This window comes from Anolis carolinensis, chromosome 6 (genome assembly GCF_035594765.1).
Source record: "Anolis carolinensis isolate JA03-04 chromosome 6, rAnoCar3.1.pri, whole genome shotgun sequence".
NCBI lineage: Eukaryota > Metazoa > Chordata > Lepidosauria > Squamata > Dactyloidae > Anolis > Anolis carolinensis.
Genome location: NC_085846.1, coordinates 114,601,836 through 114,622,002, shown reverse-complemented (window position 1 = coordinate 114,622,002; position 20,167 = coordinate 114,601,836). Strand labels below are relative to the sequence as shown.

The following is a 20,167-nucleotide window of genomic DNA, read 5'->3' as shown; positions in this document are numbered from 1 at the left end:
TGCTGAAAGCACAAATGCCTTACTTCTATGGTTAGCTAAGCACATTCGTTTGGGAATATTTTATTCCCTCAGGGGAAAGAACAGTCAAAAATACTATCTTTCCTTACTTTTTATCCAAAGCTATGTCAAGGATAAGAAAGTAATGTTATTTTCCCTAACCTTAATATACACTAGGATTTTAACAGGCCAGAAAACAAGTAACTGATGGTCTTAACCCCAATTTCTGTACCTCTGGCAATATAAAAAATACATGTACAAAACAGTTATATTTTCCATTCTTTTTACCAAACTTCACCAACTAAGCCTGTGAAAACAACCAACCATTACTACTTATGTAGTGCGATGTCACAGCTCCTAAAGCCTTATTGAGAATTGAGGGTATTCCTTCTTATGTTATGCCAATGCATAGACTCTGGACATGTTTTATATATTAAGAAATAATTTACCAATGTTGTGCAAAGATCCCCATGGGAAATTTTTATACCCTTAAGTTAAACTCTGGAAAAGCAATGAACCATATACAAAGAACCATATACAAACCATCTCCTATTACATGGGGATCGTGTGTATTTCCCATAGTTTGAAATAGGTAAAAAGTTAAATCCTCATTCCCGCAGCAATACTTGCTTGGTCCTAAAATCTGCATCCTCCTACTCTACAAAGTGAGTTTTAGAAAAATATGTAGATTTTAGAACGGCTCAAAAACAAGACCCGTGCTCCTTTTAAAAGAAAGCTACCTGCTTGTTTGTAGAAAATAAGATTCTTATTATGTTTTCAAGTCATTATAGTATTCCTATCATAAAACTTTCTTGCTCAGATTACTTCAGATGATCTTTGCCATTGTCTTCCATTGAGACTGATATATATGGCTTGTCCAAAGTCACCTACTGGATTTCCATGGCTGAAGAAGATTTAAACTCTTGTCTCCAAAGTCATAGTCCAACACTCAAATCCCTACACCACATTGGCTCCAAGGAGATTCTTAATCCAGTGCTATACACATGAAGGAAAGGGAAGAGGTACACTACCTAAAATTCTACTAACACAAAATAAGCAACATCAAATGATGTTTATGGCTTTTAACTCCCATTTAACTATAGTTAACATTAAACACTACTTGGCTGGTCAATTTAGACAATTTCAGGCATCACAGAGGCTTGTATGAACCCAGATGGATTTTCTGATCCCTTCCCTTACAAAAGCACACTTCCATTCAAGTTGCAACAAAAAAATATTTTTGGAAGTCTTCTCCATTAGCTGTCTTCTGACTGGCTGCTTAATGTTCTTCTGGCATAATCACAAATACTGAAGCCCAGTCCCAAGAGATATAAACATCCTTATGGGGTTAACGCACACACTTTTGTATGGGACATTTCCCAGGATTGTTAACAGCCAAGCAAATTAACAGGCAATGCCACCACTCACAGGGGGATGATTTTTCATTTTAATATTGCCACCTTTGTTTTGTTGAACACCACTATCTCAAGTTCCCTGAAACTATCCTGAGAAGTGAGTGGGCAAAGGACTATGAAAATTTTATTATGGATGCAGTCACCTGATGTTTAGCCCATCTGCTTCTAACCCTTCCTAACTACCACCCTATTTTTGTGAGCTTCACTTTCAATCTTGATTTGTTTTGGACTCATGATGTAATTAAGAACTGTGTTATTAGTCTACAGACTGCTGTCTGTGTGTTTAAAGTTCCATGGCTAGGAAACAGAAGCCTCCCTGATGTTTTTGCACTGCAATTCCCATTGGCTCTCGTTAGTGGATAGGGCCGGAGGACAAAAAGAGCTGGGAGGTTCAAACCTATTCACTACTGAGCTACACAGGCAATTCCTTTTGTAGAGCATTGATTCTGGTCTAAATGAAATACTATACTGCAATCTGATTTTGTCAGAATGAGTGGAAAACAAATCTTCACATTGGGTGCTTTCCACATTTTCTTGTGTGAAAAAGCAGGGTGGAAGTTTTCAGTTAAAATTTAGTTAAGCCACGGTTTCAGTGTAAACAAATCCAAATCATGGCTAGTCTTACCACTGGTTAGTGGAAACAAGCCACTTCAAAACATGGGTTATGATGCTGGTTTATTTTCCCTAACTACCATTCACAGCAATCAATTTATGGTTCAGACATAGCTGTGTTGAAGAAATATTTATTGTGTCTTCACAGGAAAGAGACAAGTGGGATGCACCTGAAACCAAGACATGCCAACGCTCTTCCTCATTATACCAAACTATGTAGTGTAAGTTATGCTTAAGTTTTTACTTGCAGTAGAACCATTCCATGAATTGCTTTCTCACAAATAAAATAACCTATGGCAGAGATAAAACTTAAATCACAACTTAAATCATAAGGTCACCATAAGTTGGGGGGTCAACTTGATGAACAGCTAACAATAACAGAATTGACAATGGATCATGAGCTAAAGGACCACAGATAATCTTCCTGTTTGTACTTTTTCTTTTAATGCTAGAGATCAGAGTGAACGTTTCTGAATCTTATGGGGGCGGTGGTGCATTATGTTATGAAATTCCTGCTTGACTAACATTAAGACAAAATCTGTCTTCCCACATGGATATGTGGGTGTTTCTCTTTCTCACAATTTTTTATTTGTTATCTTGGCTTGGGTTCAAAGTTAAGGTTATGGACATCAAGTAGAAATGCAAACAGATGAAGAAGCTACTTCAATGTTTCTAAGCACCAACTGTTGCCAAAGAACAACAGAACAAAAAGAAAAATAGGGTTTATCACCTGGGCTTAAAAGGCAACAATCCTGTGTATACTATGGAATGCATAATAGCCGAGGTGGCTCTAAATGACTACATTACTCTATAGCCAAGGCATCAGTAATGCTTCTGATATGTGATTTTGCCAAGCTACTGGGAACATGATAAAGCAGCCACCTCTTCTACAACCGTTGGCACCCATTATTTCCTGGGATCCCAAAGGTTCTGGTGCACTTAGCTCCTGAACATCTGACTACTGCTTCAGAGGCCAGCTTGTCTAGTATTAAGGTTGCAATAATTCCCAAAATAGAGATGTATGACACCAGGAAAAACTCTGCAATTTGTCACTTGTGCAACCAATTTCACTCACTGCTTACTAGCACTCAACCCTTTCAAAGACAAATCAGAAGTATTAGCCCTTCAATTGTATGAGTATAGAACCTGCACTCTACATAAACTGCACTTTTTTCATTTTATTTTTCAGGTTATAATTTTGGAAATAAGAAAGGCACAGAGATTAGTTTATATATTCAATGTACAGTACTTCCTATAGCCAACATGTCTATTCAAAAATACTTTCCCCTGAGCAGTGGCAACTGGACAAACTAACAATTTCAACACTTTTTACAATATTGAGCCAACTATTTAAGCTTTCCTGCATTACCTTTAAAATTAAAAGTTAGGCCATAAAGATATAGCCCACTATGTCACTCCCATTGATCCAGTTCCAACTCTTATATTGCAATGTAATGTCAAAGAAACTTTAGAGCCCATTGGTTGCTTTATGAACAATTTACTTTCTCAGTTGCAACTGTTATTTTGCTTGTTCAGATAAGCTTAAAAATGGAAACGTGTGAGCAAAGAAGGTAGCATGAACAAACAGTTTTTGTTTATTATTGAAGATATTATGACTGCCAGACTGAAGTTTCGAAAGAAGCTACTTTTCTATTACACTATACAAGAGTATACTACATGCTTGCATTTCATTTCCTAATGAAATAGGAAGGAAAACAAATTACTGATTCTTCCCCTCATGTTTATATTTAATTTCCATTTTTGGGACATTCTTTAGGGAAAAAAAACCCAAATATGCCTCTTATCTGAACTTATCTGATCACAGTACAGATTTCTCTTCAGATAGAAAGTCTAGTCCTTCTGGACAAGATATTCCTTTAACAAGGCAATGAAGCGCCATTCATTCCCATCCACTAAGAAAGATGGCAAAGTTTACAAATATTTGACTGAAGCAACTCAGCTTAAAATAATCAAACTTCTCACTTCTCTTAAACACAAAATCACAGTGAACAAGGCTTATATTTTTGTAAAATGCTAATTCTGGAAGGTATTTATTTAATACAAAACAGGTGATATTGAAACACACTAATAAAATCAAGCAGAATGACCGAGAAGACAATTTGTCATCTTCAGCCTAGCTTGAAAACTTGTCAAGATATTCAAACTGCACAAAAAAGTTTTAGTATGCATGTACTTTATTATTAAATGGAAGTTTAATGATAAACCCTGGATACAACATCTTAAATAAAAACTCTTTGATCAAAAATACTGTTCCCTAATGTTTGCACATCACTTGTGGTCAACATGATCTAATACACTGTGACATAGTGTAAAGTCCACATAATTTGTATTGACTAGATCTTTTCAGAAGTTTCTCTATAAATACTAAGTGACCATGTGGAGTGTGAACACTCGTCAGCTCCCTCTCAACACTTACACATTCAGAGGTCTTGAAGATGATACTATGCATATAGCTATCAATACATAAACTCCATCTTTCAAACCTTCACCAAGGGCATAAAAATCAGGGGGTAGAAAAGCCAAAGGAGAAACAATGCTGAGATGTGTTCACTGAATTCGTAGCTGAATAGTCTAGGATAATATTCTTGTCTCATTTTAGAAAATAAGATCTTAATTATGTACTGAAATTCTTTTGACATATTATTTTATGCCCTTTAAAGATTTGATATAAAGCCAATTGTTCCATCACAAACATTTTACCTACAAAATTACATTTTTTCTCTTACTAAACAGAAGAGTAAATAAGAAGAAATTCTTCACTTTAAACTTGATTTTAGCAATACCATCTTTCTCATGAACAGCGCTTCTCCACTGGAAAACACTCAAATCTCAATTTACATCAACTTACATGAAGAACTGGGAACCATTGGTATGTTTCCCTCTGTTTGCCATGGACAAAAGAAATGCCCGATCATGTTTCAGAATAAAGTTCTCGTCTGTTTAAAAAAAACAGAAGAAAAGAGACGTGTGTTAGTTTCTGATTGCTTACATGTGTCAACAATATTAGTAACTAAGAAGCAGGGATTACCCGACTTTTCACCAGAGAAATTGAAACTTTCAAAAGTAATGTACGCAATTAAAATGAGAACAGGTTTGAACAAACAAATCAACATCTATTAAATTAATACGACAGTGCTAAAAAGAAAAAAAGAAAAGACTTTATAATTTTATCAAGCATCCTTTACTGAGTCAGGAGAGGTCCATTTAAACCAGTGTATCCCAAATTTTGGTCTTCTGGGTATTTTGCACTTCAGCTCCCAGACTCCCTTATTTTTGGCCAAAACAGCTGAAGTTTCTGAGAGTTGAGATATGAAACACCTGGAAAACTAGAGTTTGGGAATCGCTGACAAAGTCCAGTTTCATCTGCTCTGAGACACTTCTATGCCTCCCATGATTTCAAGCAGAGGGTTTCCAGTCTACAACTGGCTTCAATACTGATTACAGTCATTCTTCCACATTTGAGGGGATTTTCTTCTGGCAGATTTGATTAATCACAAATTAGAGGAGGGATGAGATGACCTCGACTGGGTTGGTGGGGGAAAGGGGATGGGTGGGGGGAGCAGGAAGAGGGAGGCCATGCGTGTTCCTTCACTTACTCACTCAGGGAAGACAAAGGAAGAGGGTGGATAACAGAGAGCCTGGGGGCAGGAAAAGGCAAGCGCAGTGGAAAAGAGCTGTGGCATCTGCTTTTATAGTGGAAGACTTGGAAAGTCAGAACTTACTGTGTATATTCATGTATAAACAAAAAAACAAAAAAGATACCAAAATATTAACCCTAAAAACCTGGGTTGACTTCTACATAGGTGCTCTGAAAGTGGTCCATCCAGGCATAGCCTTCAGTAATAGTATATACCAGGTATGAGCAAGCTTGATCCTCCAGGTGTTTTGGACTTCAACTCCCACAATTCCTAACAGCTTAGGGACAGTTAGGAATTGTGGAAGTCCCAAAAGACCTGGAGGCCAAAGTTTGACTGTGTCTGGTATATATGGCAACAGAGCCTACAAGTCCAGCCCAGACCCACTGAAGGACCACTTTAGTAAAAGTAGGTGCTGTTCTTGCCAGATCCTTGTGATGGTAGCAGCAGCAGGTCTGCCACATGCATGTTTGAGGGTTTAAAGATATTGGTGGGTTTTCCACTTTCACTTGGGATCCTGCACCATTCATAAGTTGAGGACCAACTTTATAAACATACTACACAGTGCCATGGAACAGAATGGGAAATAATAAAGCAGACACTGTCAAAATGCCCATCACAAGATAGCATATATATGAGTAACCAGGACTCACTTTATTCCTGGCCAGTCCAGAATTAAGTTTTCTGCATTCTAAGACTTAGACATTTTTGGGATCAAATGTCAGCAGAGAAGGAGAAAAGACTATGCAATAATTTCCTCATTGACCTACAATTACTATTCACCATACTAACAGGCTGAAGTGAACTGACACAATGGGACTGGAAACCATCTCTTTATAAAACCTGTTTCAAACATTGGGAAAGATCCAGATATAGTCATACATAGAGCAGGCTTAATGATAAACATAATACTTATATGTTATGACCAATTAAAATCTTGCTGATATGCAGGTCTGCTACTGATATAAATTAATTGAGACCTATTCTAGTATATTTTCTATGTACACATTCTAATTCTCGCATCCCTCTACCCTCTCACTTTCTTTAGAAACCACTCTAATAGTGATCAATCTGTTAGGCCTATGGACATTTTAACTAACAGGGAACAATATTAAAAATACAAGAAAAAGGCACAGTATGAACAGGTTAAATTTTCTGAAGAAAATGTTAGGTTGATAGTGAGTCTAGAGATACTATACAATACTAAGTTTAAGTCAGGAAAATAGATTTCATATATATATATATATAGTCATAGCTATTATGGTTGAACAGTTTGATAGCAACGCTACAGCACTAGAATATTTGTACTTACCCATAATAACATCTTAGAAAAAAAATAACCAAAAACCTTTAGAATATGGGTTTGTCAACAGGCTACCAATATCTGCTGACACCTAACTGTACAAAGAGTTTAGAACATAACTCTCAGACCATGCATTAAACTGAAGAAAAATGAATATCAAACACTGTAATTCCAACCAAGGATTTTCCGTATAAGTGTGCAACCAATGTGCTCTACAAATCAATGACTGAAAGTATGAAACTTGTGAACGAGCTTAATTCACAAATACTGTATAGAACATACCTTAATTTATCCCATTCTATGGAAAGTACATGCTGAAAAATATTTTGAGAATTCAGTACCCATACAAACCTTGAAAGAGTAGGATTTAGGGAAAGGAAACACTTAAAGACTTTTTAGCAATAATTATTTGGAATCCAATTATTTTGTTATTGAAAGAGAAAATTGCCTTAAATCTTCTCAAACAATCTTTAGGTTTCTCTCCAAAGCTACATTTACCCAGCCACAAATTCGTTATCGGTGGTCCATATATTAGGAAGGGTGCAAGGGAACAATTTGAATTTGTGTTGAGTTTTTGTCTCTTACCTTTTCATTTTGCAAAAGACCACATTCTCTATAAACAAAAGAATATGTTGACAGTTTTAGGCAGGAAGATAGGAGTTGTCATGAATCAAGTTGCCTAGCCTCCATGCTGCAGTCATGTTTAACCACTACATTAGCCGCAGTAAAATTCGAACATTAACATTACTATTACAATGTATGTATTTAAAACACATGCAGATAGATAATATCCATGCAATGTTACTTTCATGCAGAAGTCATCTATTGTAGACCTTTTCATTAGACACATCCCCAAAAATGAAGCCAATGGGTCAAGAATTATTAGACCTTACCTTTAAAATATCCTCCATAAATAGATTCACCTCCTTTTCCATTACCTAGTGTTAAAAAAATATGAATTAAACTTTGGCACAGCTATGGAACTGTCTAATTAGTGATATCTACATTTTACAATGCTCACAGCCACAAATGAACCATGCACCAAAACAATGTTATTATTGGCAGAAGTATAGGGAACTCATTAAAGGTTATGTTGCCCTTTTACTGCCTACCAATCTCTTGTTCCTGTTCTTTAAAGGGGTGAGGAAGAAGTCGGGTGGCACCAAAAGAAAGGTGCACATGCATGAAGTGGCTGGTTTGCGTTAAAAGAAAAATTGTGATTGTTTAACGAACAAGGAAAAACAATGTTTGTTTTCTCAAAACCACTTGCAGCTGCTCCCTAGATGACTTCTTTTAGGAAGCAAACTATTAGTTATAGTTGCTCAACTTACATTCCAAGTAAGCCTTCAGTACAGCACAAAAGCAGACTTTTTGTAGCAGAGACGAATAAAGCAACAGGAATCAGGGGCACATGAATAAACAGTAGATGAACATGCACACAAAAGTTCTTAAGACACAGAAGTAATGTCTTATTTAAAGTCTCCTCATCTACCAATAATCCTTGTCTGAAATGATACCAAGCACAGATGCTCCATAGGTTGAGGCAATTCATAAGGCAATGCATCAGAAAGAGGTCTTAAAGGTGACTTTTAAAAAAAGAGAGCTACTTGGGCAACTTATACATTTTTTTGTTTTATACAAAGCCTTAATTACTCTCTGTTTTGTGTATAGTTAGACATTTCAGTTTTAAGGACCTGCAAAAAATTGAGGAACTTTACCTCATCATAAGGTTACTTTTCAAAATGAAAGTAGCTGATGATTTTGTAAAATGCTTTAGTGACATATTCCCTGCCACTTTATGGCACCAGAGTGGGGAATTTAATTTCTCTCAAGTTTACCTTCACTGAAGTCTCCCCCTTGAATCATGAAGTTTTTAACCACACGATGGAATGTTGAGCCTTTGTAGCAGAGTTTTTTCTCAGTTGTTTTCCCAATTCCTTTTTCACCTGCAGAGAAGAAACATGCAGACAAATATTGATAACATTGCATGAAATCACCTTCAGTCTATGTGTATAAGTTGTGTAAGCAACACAAATTAATTTTCTGTTTTGACTTGGGTCACAACTTCAAGCTATTGCATTGTGTACATATATGCGAATACAGGTATAATATAATAATAACTTTATTTTTCTATCCCACAGCCATTTCCCCACAGGGACTCAGGGTGGCTTACATAGGGCCAAGCCCAAAAACAAATAAAAGGCAAAGTAAAAAACAGCAATTCAGCCAGATAATACACATTAAATTGTATTAAAAGTAATACAATATAATAACAATAGAAACCAGTTTAAACATAGAATAATAACACAAAAGACCCACCATTTAGAAAAATTGGAAAAAAATGGGAAGGCGGTCTGGCCGAAAGTGCAAAGATATGTAATATAGTGCCATTTGGGGTCATAAAGGAACAAAGTGGCCAACATTCCCAGCGAGAATTGGAGTGAGATCGGCCTTCAAGTTTCTTCCAGGAGAGAGTAGAATAAAGGGTAGAATATAATGGAATTCATTCAGTGGGGTTTTGGTGATGGGAGCTGGATTATTCAAAGGTATTCCACAATCCCAAATCCAAAACACTTCTGGTACCAAGCATTTTGGATAAGGGATACTAAATCTATTCACCATTATGAGAAACTAAATTACCTGAACATAGGCAGAGGAAGTTTTTGCAAGTCCGTGGACATACATCGGAGAATAGTTGAAAAACAATACGACCAACTGGAATGAGAATTAAAATATGATACTTTCTAGTTCCAGATCTCAAAGCATTTTTTTTCTTTTACAAAAATACTTTCTATACTTTTTGACAATAAATAAAAATAGCACAAGCTTATATATTTGCTTTAGAAATGTAAACTTTATAAATCTTTGCAAGCACATGTTTTATCACCTTTTCACATATGACTATGTGTGTGCTCCTTTAGGTTGCTTGTTGACTTACAGCTACCCTATGAATTTCAGTGTTTTATTTGGCAAGGAACACTCAAAAGGTGCTTTGCCATTTTCTTCTTCTCAAATGGACCCTACAGTACCTGGTCTTTATTGCTAGCCTCCCATACTAACTACAGCTGACCCTACTTAGCCAGGTGTTCTGGTGAAATTAAAACCAGGTGTTCTGGTGAAATCTTTGGCATTTAAGCCAAATAAAAGGCTAAAAATACAGAGGACTTTATGAGTTTACATTCTTTCTAGCAAGAAGAAAATGTACAAACAAGATAAATATAAATTCATGTGATGCTGTCTTCTTGTGATGTTTATGGGATCAACCATGATATTAGGAAATTGTCTCTATCTCTCTATATGTAATACACACATATCTATATACGTATGTGTGGGGGTATATATTATCCTAGAATATTCTAAAACCATGACAATGATATCAAATTTGGGGCTAAAAAAAAGAATGCTGGATATCTCTTTTTATCTCTAATGTAGTGTAATATTTTCATGAGTTTGATCTGGCGAACAGGATATAATGTGACAAACATGTCACTTGTCAATGTTCCGTATGACTGTCATGCTTCCTAACTACCATAGTAAGCATACATTCTTAAAACAATCATCACGTTTCATACAAATTATATATTTGGTTCAAAGGAAATTCCAGTTACTCCTTTCCCTCTGGCTTCTGTATATTGGGCATGAAATAAGAAACTCTAAGCATATAATTATTCAACACAGACTCCTTTCTGGATATACACTTTCAATCCTATCCCACACATTTTGTGCAAGGCTATCTCATTTAATTAGAGATTAACTTCATATTTGCCTCATACCACAAATTTCCATGGATTTATTGACATTTACGTTCCATAAGACTTCAGAAAGCAAATAATTATTCACAAATATTCACACAATAAAATCAATAATATCTGCATAGTTCCCTATTAGAGAGAAATTGTAATTCCATAAGACCTTAAAATATTGCAGCTATATATCCTTTATATTTATTTGAGAGGAACATTCTGCCTGCTCTTATTTCCATTTCACATCTTGACTTAATACAAGAACTGAATTAAATATCTCTCCCAGAAAAGAATAAAGATACAAAATCTCAAAGTCTCACCTGGTTCTCGATTGATTTCTATGTCAAAGAAGCACTGAGGCCGGTCCTGTGCCCCCATGGCAGCAGCAAGAAGCCCTAGTGCTTCTTACCGCCACCACCCTGGAAAGACAGAAGCACATCAGAATTCAACCAGCTGAACACTGACCCTACCTTGCACAGAAGCAAAGACTATTTATTATGGCTTGGGTGCCAGTTCACGCACAGAATTCCTGCAATCACAAAGAAAGGGAAGAATGCCAAGGCTGGAAACAAGCCTATATTACAAAGCAACCCATGATAACTGGTCACATGGACCCCCAAGTAAACCAAGTGGAAGCTAACATTTCTAATGAAGTGAAGAGCTTTTGTCAGATGAAGGCGAATAACGAATGCAAAGAAAGAGAACTTTAGAACTGCAGGCATTCCAAACATCATTTCTTAAGCAAAAAACTGAAGGAAGAGGAGGGAATCCTTGCTTTCCCCTGTATTTTTTAATGAATAGATAAGGTTTTAACACATCTCTGTCATGAATAGGAAAAGGAGCACAGTACTAATGCCAACATCACAGGGTTCAGAACTAAGGAACAATATGTTTCCTTGACCCACTTCCATTAAAACTGTGAAAGAGTATCAGAGACCCAAATCCACAGGCACCAGAACACTGGGATGGGAATTACAAAGCTCTGCAGCTGTTGTTGGAATTGGATTCACATTTCCGCAGCCTTAACCACCACAAGGGATGCTGTGAGTAGCAGTCCTCAAAAATCCGGAGAATCAGTATGATCTCCACCCTTGCCTTAAACAGAGAAGGATATAATACATCTTAACTCTGGCTAACTTTATTTGCTCAGGGAGGAACAGTAAACATTAAGCCAAGCCACTGACTTTTCTGGGAAGAAGCGCTAGAGACATTGACCTAGTTGACATGTCATGATATGCCCAGTTTCAGGTCAACAAGGGCCTCTTTCATACATAACAAATGCACATGCTTCTGATGCTGGGATCAGACAAACAAATAATGGGCCTCTAGTCAATAGTTTGTTTATTGGAGCATAAGAACCCAATAGGAAACAGTGGTTTGTTTTGGTCCTCCCCCATGCTCCTTAGCACATCCAAAAATTATGGCTTCTTGGAGAATCTCTGGTTTGTTGGATGCAAATATGTCAATCTAAACAAACTACTGCTATACCAAGTTGTGCATATTTGACAAATATATATATTGAAATTGATTTATCTGTAACAAGAATAAGATCTGGAGAATAGGATTTGAAAAAGAAACAAACCGGTAAATTATAATTGTGCATCAGATACTTTGACACAACTTGAGAACTGCCTATATGCATATCACATGCTATCGAAATATTCATGTTTAAATATGTGTTTTCTCACTGAGAGTCAAAATGCCTTCTATTTCTAGGTTTATATTCATTAAGTTCTAGTAATGGTTGTTTAATTTTTTTACTTATTTTGTTTTGATGTAATATGTTCATATATTTCTTGGTTGGCATTGAATGTTTGCCATAATCATAGAATCGTAGAGTTGGAAGAGACCTCACGGGCCATCCAGTCCAACCCCCTGCAAAAAACAGGAAAATCTCATTCAAAGCACGCCCGACAGATGGCCATCCAGCCTCTGCTTAAAAGCCTCCAAAGAAGGAGCCTCCACCACAGTCCGGGGCAGAGAGTTCCACTGCCGAACAGCTCTCACAGTGAGAAAGTTCCTCCTGATGTTCAGGTGGAATCTCCTTTCCTGTAAGTGTTGGAGTCCCTTCAGAGAGATAGGGCAGTCTACAAATAAAGTTTATTATTATTATTATTATTATAAACTTCTCTCTGTGTGTATATATAATTGTGTGTATATACACAGGCATATATGTGTTTTTGTGTGTGTAACATATATATAATTTTATGTGTGTATATTTATGTATATTCACTTACCCACACATTTACACACACACATATGTATCTCACATGTGTATATGTGCATATGTATTTATATATGTTTTTATGTATACACAAATATATACATACATATACACACATAGACATCCAATAGACATGCACATTTGCACACAGGCGGTCCCCAAGTTACATCAAAGTATCTGGTGCACAATTAAAATACAACCGTTTACTTCTTTTTCAAATCCTATTCTCTAGATCTCATTCTTGTTATATTATGTATTTATGTGTATACACATTATCACGTGTGTGTGGATATATATGTGTGTGTGGATATATTTGTGTATTGAGATGAATTTGTTGCACATTATCTTGAATTCATAACTTATAACAGGGGTCCCCAAACTTTTTAAACAGGGGGCCAGTTCACGATCCTGTGGACCATTGGAGGGCCACCGAGCAATAATAATAATAAATAATAATAATACAAATAATAATAATGAGGATTGGAAGAGACCCCTTGGGCCATTGAGTCCAATTCCCTTCTTCCTCTGTGCACCAAAAGCACAAGCAAAGCACCCCTGACAGATGGCCTCCCAGCCTCAATTATTAATAATAGACCCTTAGGCCATTGAGTCCAACCCCTTTCTGCCTCTGTGCACCGAAAGAACAAGCAAAGCACCCCAGGCAGATGGCCTCCCAGCCTCAATGTTAATAATAATAATAATAATAATAATAATAATAATAATAATAATAATACCCTTGGGCCATTGAGTCCAACCCCCTTCTGCCTTTGTGCACTGAAAGAACAAACAAAGCACCCCTGACGGATGGCCTCCCAGCCTCAATGTCAATAATAATAATAATAATAATAATAATAATAATAATAATACCCTTGGGCCATTGAGTCCAACCCCCTTCTGCCTCTGTGCACCAAAAGCACAAGCAAAGCACCCCTGACAGATGGCCTCCCAGCCTCAATATTAATAATAATAATAATAATAATAATAAGGATTGTAAGAGAAGAAGAGACCCCTTGGGTCATTTAGCCAAACCCCCTTCTGCCCTTGTGCCATGGGGGCCGGATTAATGGCTTGATGGGCCGCATCCGGCCCCCGGGCCTTAGTTTGGGGACCCCTGACTTATAAGGTGCACTTTAGCTTATCTATTACTGTAACCTCGCTGGTTTTAATTCTATGTTTTATTAAGCGTGTTTTTATATCATAGGCTAATGTTCAGATTTTATAACTGGTGCATGTTTTTGTCCATTGATGTACTGTATACTGTTATTATTTTTATTTGATATTTCTGTGAGCCGCTCCGAGCACCCTTTGGGGGAGATGGAGGCGGGATATAAATAAACTAATAATAATAATAATATTCACTTGCCTGCACATTTGTACATTATATTCATATAAAACATGTGTATATTTATATGTGTGTGTGTACAATTGTATATGCCTTCATTCGCCTGCACATTTATACACACAGATATTCAAATATGTGTGTATTTATGTGTATATATACATGGACATATGTGTGTGTATTTGTGTGTGTATATATATATGTATGTGCATATATATATGTGTGTGTGTGTGTGTGTCTTCACCCCCCTGCACATTTATACACACATATGTTCAAATGTGTGTGTATTTATGTGTGTATATATACATGGACATGTGTGTATATTTGTGTGTATATATATGTATGTGTATATATGTGTGTGTGTGTATGTCTTCACCCCCCTGCACATTAAAACACATAAATGTTCAAATGTGTGTGTATTTATGTGTTTATATACCTGGACATAAGTGTGTATATTTGTGTGTGTGTGTATGTCTTCACCCCCTGCACATTAATACACACATATGTTCAAATGTGTGTGTATTTATGTGTTTATATACCTGGACATAAGTGTGTATATTTGTGTGTGTGTATATTTGTGTGTGTGTGTATGTCTTCACCCCCTGCACATTAATACACACATATGTTCAAATGTGTGTGTATTTATGTGTTTATATACCTGGACATATGTGTGTATATTTGTGTGTGTGTATATTTGTGTGTGTGTGTATGTCTTCACCCCCTGCACATTAATACACACATATGTTCAAATGTGTGTGTATTTATGTGTATATATATACATGGACATATGTGTGTGTCTGTGTATATGTGCGTGTGCATGTACATATATATGTATTTATGTGTCTTCACCTGCCTGCACAATTATACACATATATATTCAAATGAAATATGTTTGTATGAATGTGTATATATATATATATACGTACATCTATGTGTGTGTCTATATGCATGGCTGCTTACCCGGCCTCTTCCCGGCCCTTTCTCCTCTCACTGAAGAAAACCCAACTCCGCCGCCATTAACGGGCTCCTTCTCTCTTTTGAGGCGACGCGGAAGCCACGCCCACCTCCGTGCTCTTGACGTAATGTGCGAGCGCACGCGCATAACGCCAGCCGCCAACGGCCATTTCTCAAATCCTCCCCTTTCCTTTTCGCGCTCCGATTGGTCGAGCGCAAAACCACGCCCCCTTTCCCCACCCTATAGCAGGCATGAGTCAACTTGAGTCCTCCCTCCCGGTGTTTTGGACTGCAACTCCCAGAATTCCTAACAGCCGGTAGGCTGTTAGGAATTCTGGGAGTTGCAGTCCAAAACACCGGGAGGGCCCAATCTTGCTAATGACCGATACCTAAGCACCAATTTCCCCGCCTCCTCATTTACATTCTCTTTGTTTCTGTACTCCTATTGGTCCAATTTGAAGTCCTTTGATTTAAGAAGGCCTGCCATGTGGGTGTCACTGCATCAAGGCCAGGCATGAGTAAGAGTCATTTAATGTCAATATTAATGGAACAGATGAATAAATGCAATGAATAAGTCTGTTGTTTCTTTTTATTATTATTTCCCCAGGCGATTCATGGCCTTTTGGAGAAGCCAAGCATTCAAGAGCTGGCAAAGAAAGCTTTAATTAAGTCCACTTCACCTTTTCCAATATTAATAGAGACATTATGCTTTAATGTATACCCGGGTTCATTGAAAAGGGCCTTGTTTGTTTTTGGATGCGAGGTCATATCAATTTGGTCACATGTTACACTATGCGTTAGAAAAACACTCAAGTCTTTGCTTTTTTTTAATGAATGCTCCCATTAAAAATGCATAAAGATGTGAGTGAACTACAATTCCCAAAAACCTTGGGTCAAGCCTCCCAAAACTCCGCCGGTATTCACAGTTGGCCATGTTGGGTCTGTGTGCCAAATTAGTTCCAGGTCCATCATTAGTGAGGTTCAGAGTGCTTTTAGATTGCAGGTGTACTATAAATCCCAGTCCCTACAACTTCTATAAATCATGGTGAATTCTCCCCAAACCTCTCCAGTATGTTCAGTTGCTGATCAATTCCTCTGTTTGCTGTGTGCAATGGGAAAGGGTAGGAAAGTTTTAAGGGAGCGGCAGTGGGTGGGGTCATGCAAATGGAGAGAGAAAGGAACACTGGGATGTTCTCCCTGTAACCTGCAATGTCCAGGGAGAGAGTGACTTGGTGGCTCCACAGCAGTGGGAACTATAGCCTGTTTGTGGAGGCCGGAGGCTGTCTGTGTGAACATATTTTCACTTTTATTATGTGTATAGATTTTCTTAGGAGCTAAGCATATATACTGTATTGTTGAAGGCTTTAGGAGCCCCCAGATGGCGTAGTGGACTAAGTGACTTGAAGGTTGGGTTGCTGACCTGAAAGCTGCCAGGTTCGAATCCCACCTGGGGAGAGTGTGGATGAGCTCCCTCTATCAGCTCCAGCTCCATGCGGGGACATGAGAGAAGCCTCCCACAAGTGTTGTCGACCGCACTTTAGGGGATCGGGCCCTTTAAGAGAGACCCGACCCGGTCCTGAGGGAACGGACCTTGGCGAAGCCAAATTGGAGAATATAAGCCGCAATACAACCTGAAGCCTGAAATGAAGAAGGTCCGCCAAGTTGAAGGAAAATCCGCCAAGGAGTTTTTATTGAGCAATTCAGCTGAAAAGGACGCTAATAGTGATCATTCAATCTACTAGCGTAACATATGTTTCAAATAAAGCCATATTTATACAATGTTTTGGTCTGACAGCCCTTTGAATTTCCCGCCCCGCTTCCCTGCCCATCTGATCGCGGATAGGCTGAGAGGTTGAACGAGGCGGGCTTTCGTTTCCCGCCTTGCTCTGCTGGCCCAATGGGGAGCCGCTTTTTGTCCCCTCTCGGGCCAATCAGAGAGGAGGAGGCGGGAGCTATTGAGACAAAGAGGTGACCGGACAGGAAACATCTGATTAATTCTGGCCCAGCCAATTTCTAAAGGAATTAATGACACCCATCAAGGATGTCCGGGGTCCTGTCACGTTCACAGATTTTAGATATGTCTTTGGGGTGTCAGACGGGAAGTGGTGATTTGATGAGCCATCATTGACGGCCCCACAGGGTGCCTTCCTGCGGCGTCCTGGCCTGAGATGTGACAATGTTTGCCTTGGGGGCGAGTCACCTTTAGTTTGGTGACTCGCCCTATATTGTCCATGCGATCGGAATGAGATGGGATTAAACTGTGGCAGATTATCCTTTTGTTTTTGGGAAGGGGAGGTCTGAGTCATGGGGCTAGAGTTCAGGTTGGGGTCATAATATTTCCCATTTGATTTCATGATCTGCCAATTATATGGGATAAAATGAAAATTAAAAATAAAGTTGGAATATAAACCCAGCTGGGAAAAACACATATTTTCCGGGGATCCCAAAGAGTATAAATACATATAGGCAGATAGGTAGATAAAGGAGATAAAGGAGAATCCATAAAGATGGGTGACATTGCATAAAGGGGAATCATGAATGATATAAACAATAGAAATAAGCAATAGAAAACATTTGATAAGGACGAAGTTCACAACATCTGGGGAATCCAATATAGAAGTGGGGTTCAAGCAGCATGATTTCACAATTCATGAAGTTAGCCCAACGATTTGAAATTCATACACAGCGAGTCATGAGTGTGTCCAAGTACATAGAATATGAATATTCACAAATGCATGAGGAGAAAGAGTTCATAGGGAATTCATAGAGATGGCATGGGGAAGGGGCACATATGGGTTAGTAAGTCTTTGGAGGTATAAGATTTCATAAGTCCAAGGGTAGGTCTGGGGAAGAGTGTTCTTCTTCTTCATAAAATCACAAAAGTATGCATGGAACGTGGAGTGCACCCGTCCGTCACCCCCTGGCAGCTGTAGAGGGTGAGGGTCCTTGGAGAACTATGTCTCCCCCGCGAGAGAGCGATCCCCCCCATCCCCAATTCACAGAAAGGGGCTAGGGAAAGCCATTCCGCGAGTCGCGGGGAGAGGAAAACCCGGGATAAGGCAGCAGCTTGGCTTGAAAGGAGCTGTCGATCCCGTTTTGACAGTCAGCTGATGAGGTGCCGAAAACTGGACCGATTCTGGTTCTGCTGGTTGTCTTCGAGTCAGGAGCCTTAGAAAGGGTTAGGACTAAAAGAGGAGCGTTCTAGGGGTAATTTTGATAGAGATATGAGCCAATTTATATCGACCGCCATGTTAATCTATGGCAGGGAAACCTCAACCGGAGTTTAAAGGGACGGGAGGGAGAGAGAGATTGCATGCAAAGGAAAGGAGTCAGAGAAAAGATACAAAATAACCAGATAGAGAGGGTTACTGTTAAAATAAATGCTACTTTTATTGGGGTGATTTGTTACATAGTTCAGGGAAGAGGAAAATGAAGGAAAAAAGGTCTTTTAATAATAGTCTGTTGCGGTCCCGCTCCGTTCTTTTGGAGAGTAATCTATGGAACTCTCTGCTGCGTTTTTTTTAATCAATTTGAAAGCGGGGGCGACCGTCATCACAAGGATGGTAAAAACATCAAAATATCCGGGCGTCCCCTGGGCAACGTCCTTGCAGACGGCCAATTCTCTCACTCCAGGAGCAACCCCGGTTGCTCCTTACACGAAAAAAAAAAAATGGCTGGAATCACTGGCTTGTTGTGAGTTTTCTGGGCTGTATGTGTTGTGGTAATCTCTGAGTGGTTAGACTCAATTTAACCCTCTCTGGGGGAGATTCCACCAAAAATCAGCAGAGTAGCAAAAGCAAAAGCTTTCAAATGCAACAGTTACTTACATGGGGCGAGCAAAGAGAAGCCTTTGACCATTTAGGATTGCAATGGATTGCAAAGTCTCAATAAAAGTTCAAAAAGGTATTTATTCAAGTAAAAAGAACTCCATTGTAGATAGAAAGGCTTGGGAGCTGTCTAGTCTACTCTAGATTGGTTTCTAAGGAAAAATAACAAAGGAAAAATAACAAACATCTAAATAGTTACATCTTGCCAGGAGAGATGGCAGGACGTGTTGTTAGCTTGAAGAACAAAGGGAGAAGAGAGAACCAAAATGGTTCCAACCTCATGGTCCAGTTTATTGGGGCCATAAAAGACATTCTGACCAATGAGAAGTTAGTGTCCCTAGAGATTCACATTTCTACTAACTTCAAAGTAAGGGATGTGACGTGAACAGGGTAGAGTGAAACACAATAAAGCCTGTCTAGGCATGCTTTGGAAACAGGGAAAGGATTCCCTCAATCTAACTCTATCATCTATTTAACAACATCTAGACTTGAGTAGTCCAGGATGATTCCCAACATTATGTCCATATTCCAGAACCATTCTCTCCTGACGTTTCATCCACATCTATAGCAGGCATCCTCAGCGGTTGGGAGGTCTGTTGGAAACCAGGCAAGTGGTGATTATATATCTCTGGAATAATGTCCAGGGTGTGAGAAAGAACTCTTGCCTTTTTAAGGCAAGTACGGTTGGTGGGGACGAGGGAGAGGGCCTTCTCGGTGATTGCCCCCCAGCTCTGAAACACCTTTCTATAAACACACACACATATATGAAAATGATGACTTGCTACAATCCCATTGCAAGGGAAGACTCCAGTTTGCCAAACAAAGCCTTGTGCTTTGCAGCTAGAATTTTAGAGACAGTGGGTGAGTAGTGAGATCAACCACGTAAATGTTTTGTGTTGATCAGATCATTAGCCAACATTATTATTGTTGGTTGATGGCTATCCAAAATACAGATGGAGAAGGGTTAACGCCACATCAGAGATACCAAGAGGAATGTCCCAGACTGCCAAGAAAAGAGATAATTGGGAGCTGTTCCCCATGAATGCTTTGCTTTCCTATATGTTATCTAACAGGGCTTCAAATGACCTTTAGGAACC

The 20,167-nt window shown here is 38.5% G+C and overlaps 1 protein-coding gene across 4 annotated transcripts in view; it reads right to left on the bottom strand.

The window, feature by feature from the left end:
* The window catches only part of nktr (natural killer cell triggering receptor), a 32,061-nt gene extending 16,687 nt beyond the window's left edge, over positions 1–15,374 (bottom strand). For 2 of the 4 annotated variants that reach the window (XM_008112229.3, XM_008112231.3), the window contains exons 1-6: positions 15,250–15,374; positions 11,047–11,145; positions 9,624–9,698; positions 8,822–8,929; positions 7,877–7,921; positions 4,894–4,981 (exon numbers count right to left, since the gene is read on the bottom strand). In XM_008112229.3, coding sequence (XP_008110436.1) covers positions 4,894–4,981; positions 7,877–7,921; positions 8,822–8,929; positions 9,624–9,698; positions 11,047–11,104 — 374 coding nt within the window. In that variant the 5' untranslated portion in view covers positions 11,105–11,145; positions 15,250–15,374. Of the gene's footprint in view, positions 1–4,893; positions 4,982–7,568; positions 7,597–7,876; positions 7,922–8,821; positions 8,930–9,623; positions 9,699–11,046; positions 11,146–15,215 lie in introns of those variants that run through there. The other 2 variants (XM_008112230.3, XM_008112232.2) reach the window with 2 other exon arrangements.
* Between the last annotated feature and the right edge of the window lie 4,793 nt (positions 15,375–20,167).